At 37.7% G+C, this 13,075-nt stretch overlaps 2 protein-coding genes across 2 annotated transcripts; both read left to right on the top strand.

The window, feature by feature from the left end:
* Window positions 1–268: 268 nt before the first annotated feature.
* On the top strand, window positions 269–1,207 carry LOC138073303 (olfactory receptor 4F21-like). Its single transcript, XM_068964937.1, has one exon. It carries the CDS (start codon window positions 278–280, stop codon window positions 1,205–1,207), a length of 930 nt encoding a protein of 309 aa, XP_068821038.1. The 5' UTR covers window positions 269–277.
* Window positions 1,208–10,734: 9,527 nt separating this feature from the next.
* On the top strand, window positions 10,735–11,646 carry LOC138073609 (olfactory receptor 4K15-like). The gene has a single exon (XM_068965443.1). The coding sequence runs from the start codon at window positions 10,735–10,737 to the stop codon at window positions 11,644–11,646; it is 912 nt and encodes a 303-aa protein (XP_068821544.1).
* Window positions 11,647–13,075: the final 1,429 nt, after the last annotated feature.

The raw sequence follows: 13,075 nt of genomic DNA, 5'->3' as shown, positions 1-13,075 counted from the left end.
ATGGAAAATGTCCAAAACCTGAGAAGCAACAAAAATTTTATGCATCTGAAAATGGAATAAGAAGAGAAGTAACCACACTTACTTTCATTCAAATTTTCATAAATTTTGATGTAATCATTCTTCTTATAATGTTTCCATATCCTTTTTTTTCTAGTTAAATGATTTATTAAAATACAAATGAGTAGGATGAATAAGAAGTCTACTTTTGTACTATTAATTGTGAATTTTCATTTTCTATCCCCAGGTGATTTGGTAATCAGCTCTTCTGCCCAAGTCAATGGATAGACCAAATGATTCTATGGTTTCTGAGTTTGTGTTGCTTGGACTCTCTGGTTCTTATGAAATGAAAGTTTTTCTCACGTTGATATTCTCCTTGATTTATTTAGGGATCATCCTGGGAAATCTCTTCATTTTGCTTTTAGTAATTTTTGATTATCATTTACATTCTCCTATGTACTTCTTATTAGCAAACTTGTCCTTCATTGATGTGGGGGTTGCTTCTACCACAGTCCCCAAGATGATTACAGACCTCTTAAATGAATACAAGATAATTTCTTTCCAAGGTTGTATGGTACAAATATGCTTCATCCACATAATGGGAGGAGTGGAGATGGTGTTACTCATAGCCATGGCATTTGACAGGTACACAGCGATCTGCAAGCCTCTATACTATTTGAACATCATGAACTCTAAAATATGTGTTTCATTTGTAATCACTGGCTGGGTAATTGGGGTGATTCATGCTATGTCTCAATTTGCTTTCATTATAAACTTGCCCTTTTGTGGTCCTAACAAAGTAGACAGCTTTTATTGTGACTTCCCCAGGATCATAAAACTTGCATGCACAGATGGAGTGAAATTTGAGTTTATTGTTGCTGCCAACAGTGGCTTCATGAGCATGGGCACCTTCTTCCTGCTAATCCTCTCCTACATCTTCATTTTGGTCACTGTCTGGAAACGTTCTTCAGGAGACTTATCCAAGGCATTTGTCACTTTGTCAGCTCACATCACTGTGGTGCTTCTTTTTTTCACTCCATGCATGTTTCTATATGTTTGGCCTTTCCCCAGATCATCAATTGATAAATACCTCTTCATTGCTGACTTTGCTCTCACCCCTGTCTTAAATCCCATTATATATACATTACGGAACAAAGAGATAAAGGTAGCCATAAAAAGATTGATCAAAAGACATGTCAAATTTTGCTGATCAGATATGACTTTGGAGCTTGAAGACTATCTATAATCCATCTGTCTTTTGGACTTCTCTACTCAGGCAAGCGAGTCAAGCTAAGTTGTTCCAGTCGTGTCTGACTCTGCAACACTATGGACTGTAGCCCTCCAGGCTCCTCTGTCCATGAAAATTCTCCAGGCAAGAATATTGGAGGGGGTTGCCATGCCCTCCTCCAGGGGATCTTCCTGACCCAGAAATTGGACACGTATCTCTTACGTCTGCACTGGCAGGCAGGTTCTTTACCACTAGTGCCACCTCTACTTAGGTACCTAACACCTAAAATAGACAAAACTGGATGTATCATCTACCTCACTGAACAAAATTCTGCTACATCTGTGTGGTATTTATTCATTACATTTGCTACCATGGAAAATATCCATCTACCACATAAAGTAATTATTTTATTATTTTTAAAATAGCAGGCTGCTGCTGCTGCTGCTGCCAAGTCGCTTCAGTCGTATCTGACTCTGTGCGACCCCATAGATGGCAGCCCACCAGGCTCCCCCGGCCCTGGGATTCTCCAGGCAAGAAAACTGGAGTGGGTTGCCATTTCCTTCTCCAACGCATGAAAGTGAAAGTGAAGTTGCTCAGTCATGTTCATCTCTTAGCAACCCCATGGACTGCAGCCTACCAGGCTCCTCTGCCCATGGGATTTTCCAGGCAAGAGTACTGGAGTGGGGTGTCATCACCTTCTCTGAAATAGCATGAATATCTACTAAATAACATTTTGGATTGAAAGTGTGACTATTTTGACAATAACAAACATAATAAAATCTCTTCATCTTCTTATAAAATTTGTAAGTAAATTAGCTTGGTTTGGGAAATGTCGGGAACCATCACACTGAATGGTTATATATTTTGTGTAACTCTACTTAGTTACTTAGGCTGCTTTCCCTCAGAAGACTCAAAGACAAAATTTAATCAAAGTAGTTTATTTGGGATCTGATTTTTGGAAGCACCAGTGAAGGAATGAAGAAATGATACTGAAAAGGGAAGGATGCTTATATGTTAACATAACTGTGCAAGCTTATTGTGGTCCTCCAGGAGACCCTATAAGGTTCTACGACTTAGAATTCTCCCAGCTGAAGAACAATGTATTTGGAGTATTTGTTCATGATTAGAGGATGTATTAATTTGTTGGCATCCCCAGAATACCCTATAGCAAATATTGTGTATCTGGGTAACCAGAGAAAAGATGTGAAATAGGCTTTCTGGTACTGACAGTAAAGAACTATCTCCAATAAAAGCAAACTTAAAAGCAGCCTCCCATTAATGCTTTGTTACTTAGATAAGTGGTAATTAAAGTTTTTATTGCAATAGACCCCAAACTAGTAATTGGGCACAGAGAATCAGTGATATAAAATATTTCTCTGCTTTCTACAATTCCCATAAACAGAGTTAGAAGTGGACCATTCAGCCATGGGCATGGTTCTGTAAGCCATGACCAGATTTTGAGATCAGTCCCTAGAGATGACCACCACCTGCTACCCACAAAAGCCAACTTATTTCTTCAAGAAAGGAAGTGAAATAGTTTCAATACAAAAACTGTAGCTATAGACCACAATAAGCTTGCACAGACTACAGCTAAAGAATTTTATCATACCTACAGAAAATTCATATGAACCAAAGAACATTTTAAAATTCTACTTTACTTCCCTTACTAGAATTGTTACAATTAAATTCACTTTGAAATTTTGACTCTGAATGTGATACAAAAGGTAAGCTATCAGATAATGCTTTCAATTTAGAGAAACATAGAAATGTAAAATCCCCTTGCTCTACCTACTCACAGAGCTCTGGAAGCTATTCTCCACCATAAGTATAATTCACATTAAGGGTAACACTGTCCCATAAATATTTCTCAAAGGAGACAATGTATTGTTTGTATTCCTGCAAGCTGACTGTATTTCAGGTCCTAAATAGAATTTTAAATCAGTTTTATCCATGAAGAATCTGATCCCAAATAATTACATTTCCAAATGTTTTATATCTTATGCTCTATAACAATCTCTTAATCTCCTCCTTGCCTTTCTTCCTCCCTCACAGTTAAACCAGCTTTCTTAGTATTTCGATATCAACTTTCCATATATACTAACTTGCATTTTCTGGAAGTTTTTTCAAGTTATCAGAAACATTAAGGGGTTCTTCTCAGCTATGTCCTGGAACTTTCTGACTCTCTAGAGCAAATGTCCTTCCTGCACCAAAAGGGATGCCTTCTCTACAGTCCAAGAGCTAGATATTGAGATTCAGGAAGGCCTGATCCCAGTTCATGGTCCACAATTCTATAACAGGAGATGATCCTGGACAGAGATATAAAATGTTAATTCCCAGAAATTTCCAAACTGGGAATTGATTGCCAATGATATTGTTTGCTAATAGTTTTTTTCAGGAATATAGAGGGAAGCCTCAGAAGTTATGAAAACCTTTTAAGGTTTTCATGGAAACAGAATTAAGCTTTTAAAATTGACAATATCAGAATGGCACCACTGAAGGAGGAATCAGAGGAGCTTAGATGCCCACCCCAGTCATGTGATTTCTCAACCCTGTGACTTCTTGCAAGACACGCTGAGACATAACCTTTCGACATAAGATCCATTTTAATGGGGTTATTATGAAGACTAGATCATGCAATTTGAAAAGGATCTCTTGGCATGTAAAATACAGTCAGGTTCTCTTTGCCTGATTTTTCTTTTGCTTTCCACATATTTTACACTTCTTTAGGGAGAGTTCTACCTTGCATATTTGAAGATAAAAATATAAACTCTTGGAAGCTTTATTTCTCCAACCTGAAAAATCCTGTCCTTTAAAAAATGAATTGCTACAGTATTCTTTGAAGTGTGGAAGTAATCTTTATCTGTCTACTAACATGAATCAATTTTATGGTATTATTAATACTCTTGTCATCTGTGAATCACATAACACCTTTCAAGGAAAGTGTTGAGAAAATAAAGCAGGCATGGGGTTTGGTGTAATCCACAGCACTCAGGCAACCCGCTCCAGTGTTCTTGCCTGGAGGATCCCAGGGACGGGGGAGCCTGGTGGGCTGCTGTCTCGGGTCGCACAGAGTCGGACACGACTGAAGCGACTTAGCAGCAGCAGCAGCAGCAGCAGCATCTCTTTCATCTTAAGTGTCCAGGAGTGAGTAGACTATAATCTATGAAAACATCCAATATATCCTTTTGACTTTACAAGAGAAAATTAGAGTATTTGACTTCCAATATTTTCTAATTCCAGTCTCACTTTTCAAACTTTGCCATCTGCTGGCAACGTTGAAGGCAGAAAACTACTTTTTTACATACTATGAGAGTGAACAAAGACTAAATTAGAAAAAACTTTTAAGCAGGTTGTAATGATAAATACAGTTATATAATATTTTTTTCATATGGATACTGGCCATTTCACCTTTTTAAGTAGGATTCTTTTAAATGAACAACTAACCAGATGATCCCCAAATCCCACTATTTGGTATTTACTGAAGTGAAATAGAATAGTTAAATATATAAATCTATGAAAGAATATTTACTCTTAATCATGAAAAATTGGAGACAACTCTTAATATACTAAACTGGGGATATCCGTACAATGCAATACTATTTATCAGTGAAAATGAATGACTAATATATGCATCAAATGGATGAATCTCAAGTATAGAGTAAGAAAAGCCAAATGCAAAAGAGAACAAATTGCACAATTCCATTTTTATGCTATTTTGGAAAAAGGAAAATACAGAGACAGAATAGAAACCAATAGTTTCATAGACAGTGATTTTGTGTGTGGTTGAGTAAAAGAGACACAGGAGAATATGATGTGAAATGAGACTGTATATCATGGTGCAATGGTTACCCAATATACGTGTAACTACAAAACTCTCATTGGTCTTTCACTTAATAAGACCTAGGAATGTCAACTTAGTCTCTTTTGCCTGTTTTCTCCTTTGTAAACAGCTCTATATGTCATCATAGTTAGTGAGATGATACCTAAAAGGTGTGTGGTAGTACCCAAGCAACTGAATTAGTGTTGACTCTATGTGTTCTCAAAAACTGGAATGGTTATGGATTCTAGACCTCAGGGCACAAAATGGGTGGTAAGCCAAATATATTCATTTAAATATTTTGAGATCTAGAAATGAAAGAGATAAACAAAACTTTGAGAGGGAGAAATTGAGACAGTAAATAAGGAGGAGAGAGGTAGGGACAATAAGGGAAAGGAAATAAATTGGGATTTAGTAAAATGGTCTTTGACTTTTAATTTATTTAAAATCAAAACTTCCAACCAAAAAAGATAAAGAAAAACATCTCTAATGGCATTCATTGATATGTACATCTGTCACTACTGATAGGAATAGGAACAGAAGGATGCACTACAAGACTGATATTTGTTACCTCTGAGAGTGGATGAGATTTGGAGGGGACAGATGAAGTGGGACTTTGCTGCTGCTGCTGCTGCTGCTGCTAAGTCGCGTCAGTCATGTCCGACTCTGTGCGACCCCATGGACGGCAGCCCACCAGGCTCCCCCGGCCCTGGGATTCTCCAGGCAAGAACACTGGAGTGGGTTGCCATTTCCTTCTCCAAAGCATGAACGTGAAAAGTGAAAGTGAAGTTGTTCAGTCGTGTCTGACTCTTAGCGACCCCATAGACTGCAACCTACCAGGCTCCTCCGTCCATGGGATTTTCCAGGCAAGAGTACAGGAGTGGGTGCCATTGCCTTCTCCAGAAGTGGTACTTTAATAACTGCTTAGTGATATACATGAACATATATCATTAATAGCTTGACGCTTATAAGTAATGCTGTATCTGCATATTATATCTTTAATAAAGTAGTAAATTAAAAAGCATCCACAGTCTTCTTGTAACAGAGTTGGATGAGCACAGCCCTTAGTAGGTAGCCATTGCTGTGTCTCTTTACTCTGCACCTGTTACTAGGCAACAGGTCTTGCTCAGACCTTGCTGGGTGCCTCAGTGGCCCCACCCACAAGCAACCAACTGTCTATGAGCCACTGTTAGTTGTCCTGCTCAGCTATTGGTCAGCACTGCAGTGGGCCCTGCCCATAGCTAACTGTCAATGAGGGACCTTTGGGGAAATAATGCAGTCAAGGGTCAGTGGTGTGGTGGTCATCAGCTGGACAGTGAGGTAAGAGGCAGATTCAGGCCTTCTCCAGGAAGGCCCTCCAGCTTATCCAGCCTTGGGCCAGCAGGTGAGCTGGTGGATCCAAGGAACAGACTAGGGACTACATTCCATGGGGCTCCAGAGCCCTCATTAAGACCCTCCACAGCTAAGTCACTTCAGCCATGTCCAACTCTGTGCGACCCCAGAGATGGCAGCCCACCAGGCTCCCCCTGCCCTGGGGTTCTCCAGGCAAGAACACTGGAGTGGGTTGCCATTTCCCTCTCCAGTGCATGAATGTGAAAAGTGAAAGTGAAGTCGCTCAGTAGTGTCCCACTCCTAGCGACCCCATGGACTGCAGCCTACCAGGCTCCTCCATCCATGGGATTTGCCAGGCAAGAGTACTGGAGTGGGTTGCCATTGCCTTCTCACAGACCCTCCACTAGCTTGGCCCAAGCCTTGAGGCAGCAGTAAACCTCACCCTCATCCCTGTCTCTCCAACTTGCACAGCCATCTGTGTAAGTTGCAGTCTGTGAAACCTGGTCTCCCCATTTGTGCAGCCTGAGGAGACTGAGGGCCAGATGGGTTGGGTGCCTGGCTCCCTTAGGGATGACAGCTGGGCCGGATGTGGGAACCTGGCCCTGAAGGAGCTGCCAACTGAGCTCTCCCTCCTCTTAGTCAGGACCTGGACCTTGGAGGGTGAAGGTTGTGCCTTAGGACTTTGCCCTTTCTGGTCAGGACAGAGAATAACATTCTTCTGGTAGAGATGAAAATTTACCGGAACATCCTTACCTGACCATGAGCTGACCTCAAGGACAAAGGATCTGACCCCAAGAAGTCTGCAACAACTAACCACACCTGTCCCTCACCTTTTGTTTTTAAAGGGGCTTGCTGAAAACTTTTGGTAACTTTGGGGTTCTTAGGGCATAAGCCACCCATCTCTTTGTATGAATCTGTAATAAACCTTTCTCTGTTCAGAATTCTAATGTTTAGTATTGATGGGCCTCAATGTGCAGGCAGAGGGTCTTGCAAATTCAATAACACTCTCATCACATACAGAAATGCTTATAACATGGTTAACACACAAACCATTAACATTCAGAACTTTGCTCAAGGTAGCATTGAGAACATTGAGACCTACTATTCTTCTCAAGTCCCAGAAAGCAGAAGTTTAAGTAGGCCCCTAAGTCATGAGCATAGTTGCAAAATGATGAAGTGAGGGTGAGCTGCCTGTCACCTGCCCATTCACCTAAGTCATCTAACTTCTACTGGGACTGGCAGATTTTGGCATCTTAGTTCTCTTCATGATATGGTAGATGCAGAACAAAAGGAAAGGAGTTATATCCTCCTAAATTCAGACTATTTGAACCTGTTAAACTTCCTTCTTTTACAATTTTAGGTGTAATTAACTGAACTAACTTTAGCTTTTATAAGGGTGCATTATTTTATTATGTACACAAAGCCCAACTTTTCCTCAGGGAAAATTGAAGACTAAGGATCCCCAAGGAGCATGACAGGAGGAGACTTTTCAAATATTTGGCTTTATTAAAACACAGATATGGAAAGTTTCCAAACTCAGAAGCTACTCTTTAGAGTGTACATTTGCCACATTGAGGATGCCCTCTCACCAACACTGTGCGAAATGGCAGAAAATTACTTGGATTTCATTTCAGACTAAAAGAAAAATCTAGAGTAAGCCTTCTCAGTTAGGAAAAGGATTTGGTTTCAGAGGTGATCTGTATAAGGTAAGTATATCCCAATCTATCTGATTTTTGAACTTTTGCATTCAATGTTTCTCCTCTATTCTGACTTGATGTCTGCCCCCCTCTTTAGCATTTTTTCATACCTATCTATGAAGCTTACTGTTCTAAAGATGTTATTTAGTTAATGTGCCTATAGTAAGGACTATAGGTTTTCTCAATCAATCCCTGGGACTTTGGGATTCCTAACAACACTTCCACAAACTAACAAAAAACACTGCCTTTCTACAGTCTTAAAAGTTCCTAGAGGCCCAAGTTAGTGAGATCAGTTCCCACAGATTCTCCAACTTCCCAACCCAGATCTCCCGCATTGCAGGCAGGTTCTTTAACATCTGAGCTACCAGGGAAGCCCCCAACTTATATTAACATTTTCTAATTCCTTTTATATTTTATTTGCTCTACCATTGATCAAAGTAGTAAATGGAAAAAAGCCTTAGTCAAATATCAATAGGGCAAAGTACTTTACAATTTAAAGACAAACAAAACTGAATTTATAATAATATAAACCCTTACTTCTTTTCTTACTGTTATTGGCTATATACATTTGCTGGTGTCTCAGTCACTTCTTTAAAGAACTAAATATCTTATTTAAGAAATCTTTTTTACTTTCCTTAGTCTTCTCAAATTCAAGATTCCTATAGAAACCATTTTTGGTAGGGAAGCTATGCTGGAAGATTTGGAGTCAGACAAACCTGTTCATTTTCTAGTTTTAGAACTTCAAACTTAAGGTAGGAAAATCAAATTTCACAGCTACAAAAGGGCAAGAAACATGATTGCTAAAATAATGTGTGTGTACATAGTTTCTTGGGGCTTCCCAGATGGCACAGCAGTATAAAATCTGCCTGCCAATGCAGGAAATGCAAGAGACCTGGTTTTAATGTCTGGGTCCAGAAGATTCCTTGGAGTAGGAAATGACAACCCACTCCAGTATTTTTGCCTGGAAAATCCGCTGGACAGATGAGCTTAGTAGCTACAGTCCATGAAGTCACAAAGAATATGACATGATTGAACAACTGAGCACACATATACATACATAGTTTATTAGACCTCATGTTGTGTTCCCACCAAAATAACATAGATCTTATGTTGTGTTCTTACCAAAATAACAAAGTAAAATAATTTTAAACTCAATACTGAGATGGTGACAGTCCATAATCCATATGCTGATTCAAAACCAATACAGTATTATAAAGTAAAATAAAGTAAAAATAAAAATAAAATAGTCATACTTTTTCTGAGGAAAGAAAATAAAAGCAAAATCCAAAGTAAAAATGTGCCCAGAAGAGTAGCAGGAGGGTCAAACAAAAAGAAAGACAAATAGTCCTTTAAAATGGTGTGTGTTGATGGGGAGAGATGCTTAATCTCACAGTAAGAAATGAAATCTACATTTAGATGTCATTTCTCATTACCACTGAGAAAATATTCTATTGGCAACAAGTGAAAAAAAAAAGAAAAACCAGGCAATTTTGTACACAGCTAGTTGAAATATAAAATGTTTGATGTCCTATAGAAGGAATAACTAACAAAATAGACAGGTTTTTAAAGGGCTTGCCTGGTAAACAGTAAGTGCTAGTGAGTCAACATTAGTAGCTAGACTGAAGATAACAACAGGACAATATATAGAGAGAAATGAAGAGACGTTAAAGGGGAAATAGAAATAAAGAAGGAGGGAAGGAAGTGGGGAGAGACAGATGGACAGAGAGAGGGAGAGAAGGAAGGAAATAAAGGCTTTGCTTTCTGGCTTATAGAAAATAGAAAATATATGTGTCCACAGTTCACAGAGGTCAATTTAAATTATGCAAAGGAATAGTGTAAGTACAAATGAAGTTAGAATTTATTAACATATTTTCCCCCACAGGGGCAGTCAGGAGTAAAAGTAGTTTAAATTGGCCTGTCCTTTAGACTACTCTGAAATAAGAAATTTCTGTTGCCAGTGAAGGCAAAGGACCAGTCAATGTGCATTAATAAGTGGAGATAGGCTAAGGAATATGTAATATTATGGATATCTCCTCTCATGGGGAGATCAAAATGCATGAAAATATTTTGCACTATAAAAGTGTAGTTAGCATCTAGGGTTTCTTTTGGAACACAAACATCTTTTCTGAAGTCATTTGATGAACAGTTTCTCCCTGAGTATGTAGAAGACCTTGGTTTAATTCAATCTGCTATACATATCAACTTAGAAATTGTTTTGTTTCTAAAAAGTATATACTATAATGAGAAGTATAACATTAGATTATTGCCCAAGATAGATTCTGAAAAATAAAAAGCCTCTAAATAGATTTTAGAACAATGCATTCTCCCTGCAGAAAAGGTATATTCAAGCCTTGGAGAAATTGTTCATAAAATACATTACTACTAAACTTTTTAATCAGAATATTTGTTTTTAATAACCCCTAAGAACTGTACTTCTGATGGATAAAGTTTTTGACCTGTCCTTCTACTTAATTAGCTTCTTTAGTCAGAGGATTATGCCCTTCCATAAATTCATAAAATGTTATTTTTAATTTTGAGCTCAGTATAATGCTAAGACTGCACCTAAGAAGAATTTATCTGCTCTCTTACACCTAAACTTTAAGTTCTTCTTTCTAGAAGTTCCTAATTCATTTCTTTTTCTGGTCACATTAGAAATGAACTAAATGGAAGAAGCAAACCAGTCTGTGGTATCTGAGTTCATTTTTCATGGACTCTGTGATTCAAGGAATCTCCAGAAATTCCTCTTACTGCCATTTTCTGCACTCTACCTGATGACCGTCCTGGGAAACCTTTTCGTTGTGTTCTTAATCATCACTGACTCTCATCTCCATTCTCCAATGTACTTCCTCTTAGCCAATCTCTCATTGGTTGACTTCTGCCTTTCCTTAATGACCACTCCTAAACTGACCACAGACTTCCTAAAGGATAATAAAACCATTTCCTTTGAGGGTTGCATGAGCCAAATCTTCTGTGTACATTTCTTTGGAGGGGGTGAGATGGTACTGCTTGTGTCAATGGCCTATGACCGTTATGTAGCCATCTGCAAGCCACGCCATTACTCCAGCATCATGAACAGACAGAAGTGCATCTGGCTAGTACTGACATCATGGATCATTGGCTTTGTGCATGCCACAAGTCAACTAGCTATGATTTTAGATCTTCCCTTCTGTGGACCCAGAATAGTGGACAGTTTTTTCTGTGATATTCCCGAAGTGATTAAACTAGCCTGCATGGATACTCATACTCTGAGACTGTTGATAAATGCTGACAGTGCAGTCTTGGCTACAACTTGCTTCATTCTCTTGCTGATCTCTTACACCTACATCCTGGTGACTGTCCATCTTAGCTCCAAGGATGGGGCATCAAAGGCACTTTCTACCTGTACTTCCCACATCACAGTGGTGGTGCTGTTCTTTGGCCCCTGCATCTTCATCTATCTGTGGCCACCTAGCATCACTTGGGTGGACAAGTTTCTTGCTGTATTTTACACAGTAATCACACCTCTCTTGAATCCAGCCATTTATACCCTGAGAAATAAAGAGATTAAGAATGCCATAAAGAGACTAATAAGTTAGTATATGGATTCAAGGTGTAATTTTTAGATCTTTCATGTAATCAGCAGTTCCACCATGTGCTCCCCAATTTGGACATATTCTGACCTATAAACTGAACTGGAAATATATTGTAAATATTCCCAAATGTATGCTGTGATTTATTCCACTAAGAAAATATATTAAAATGCAACATTTAAATTCTTACCATTTGGAGGAAATAAAATGTTTCCTAAATAATTCTTTGATTAGGATAAAAACTTACCCAGTGATAACAATAATGATAATGATAGTTTTAAAATAATAATAATTTTAAGAATTTACTAAACATTACCTATGTTCCCCAAACCATTCTAAGCACTTTGTATATTATTAAAATACTTTCAGTCGTTTACCATTCTCATTTCTAAAAACACATGATTTATCCACTCTTACTTAGCTAGAGTATATACTAAAGATATTTGAGTGGTCTGCTTCCACTTAGAAAAACAAATAAATGATTCAAACTATAATACATTGCACTTGCATTCCGCATCATAATTCTTAAAGTTTCAGTCTTCAAGTGTTAACTCTTGGTTCAAAGGTAGAGGTTTCCCTCAAAATTTTCCTCTTAAATTACACATGGAGAAGGGTTTACAATACATTATTTCTTATGTTAATAAATGACTTTTATGATTATTGTTTTTCCTTACATTAAAGAACTAATAATTTATTGCTTCAAAGCAAAGATTATGTAAGATGAGAAAAATGCCCTCAAAATAAATTTATACAAAAATATGAAAATCTCATACACATGAATAAAAAAGATAAAGAAGCCAATGGGGCTTAGAGAATAGGCAAACAATTTGAACAAGTATTTATTTCACTGACTACACACTCAGCCTCTTTAGTTAGCTGAGAAATGCAAATTAAGATCATATGAAATACCATCATTCTTGATAAAGTGGGCAAGATATCTAATGATAACAGTAAAAACAATTTTTTTCTTAGCTTCCACTGAGGTTTTATTTTTTTAATTATATAAATATGATAACAAATTTACAGGAGACTTCAAAAATAGAGGACAAAGTTACATATATTTCCACTATATATTACAGTTATTATTAAGCAAATTAAGATTTTTAGTTGGAGTTTCAATATAAAACTCTCAAAAATTAACAGAATAAATAGAAAGTAGAATGATATAGTAGACCCAAAAAGCACACAAAACAATTCATCATAATTAAAATTTGTACAATTTTCACACAACAGCAGGATAAAAATTCTATTCAAGTTACCATAGACTATAAACCAGGAGATACAGGAACATGACCAGGAACATAAAACAAGCTGCAAAAATTCCATAGACTCAAGGTATTTAAATCATACCATGTCTGTTCTCTTATTACTGTGGAATTATGTTAGAAATCAATATCAAAAGATGTTTGAAAATAACCCACATATTTTCAAGTGT

The sequence above is a fragment of the Capricornis sumatraensis genome, chromosome 2 (genome assembly GCF_032405125.1).
Source record: "Capricornis sumatraensis isolate serow.1 chromosome 2, serow.2, whole genome shotgun sequence".
Classification (NCBI taxonomy): domain Eukaryota; kingdom Metazoa; phylum Chordata; class Mammalia; order Artiodactyla; family Bovidae; genus Capricornis; species Capricornis sumatraensis.
Note: the sequence above shows the minus strand (reverse complement) of the source record. Positions and strands in the feature narration are given on the sequence as shown.

Excerpts from the sequence above, each read along its gene's own strand:
- LOC138073303 (XM_068964937.1), top strand. The coding sequence starts at position 278 with ATGGATAGACCAAATGATTCTATGGTTTCTGAGTTTGTGTTGCTTGGA.
- LOC138073609 (XM_068965443.1), top strand. The coding sequence starts at position 10,735 with ATGGAAGAAGCAAACCAGTCTGTGGTATCTGAGTTCATTTTTCATGGA.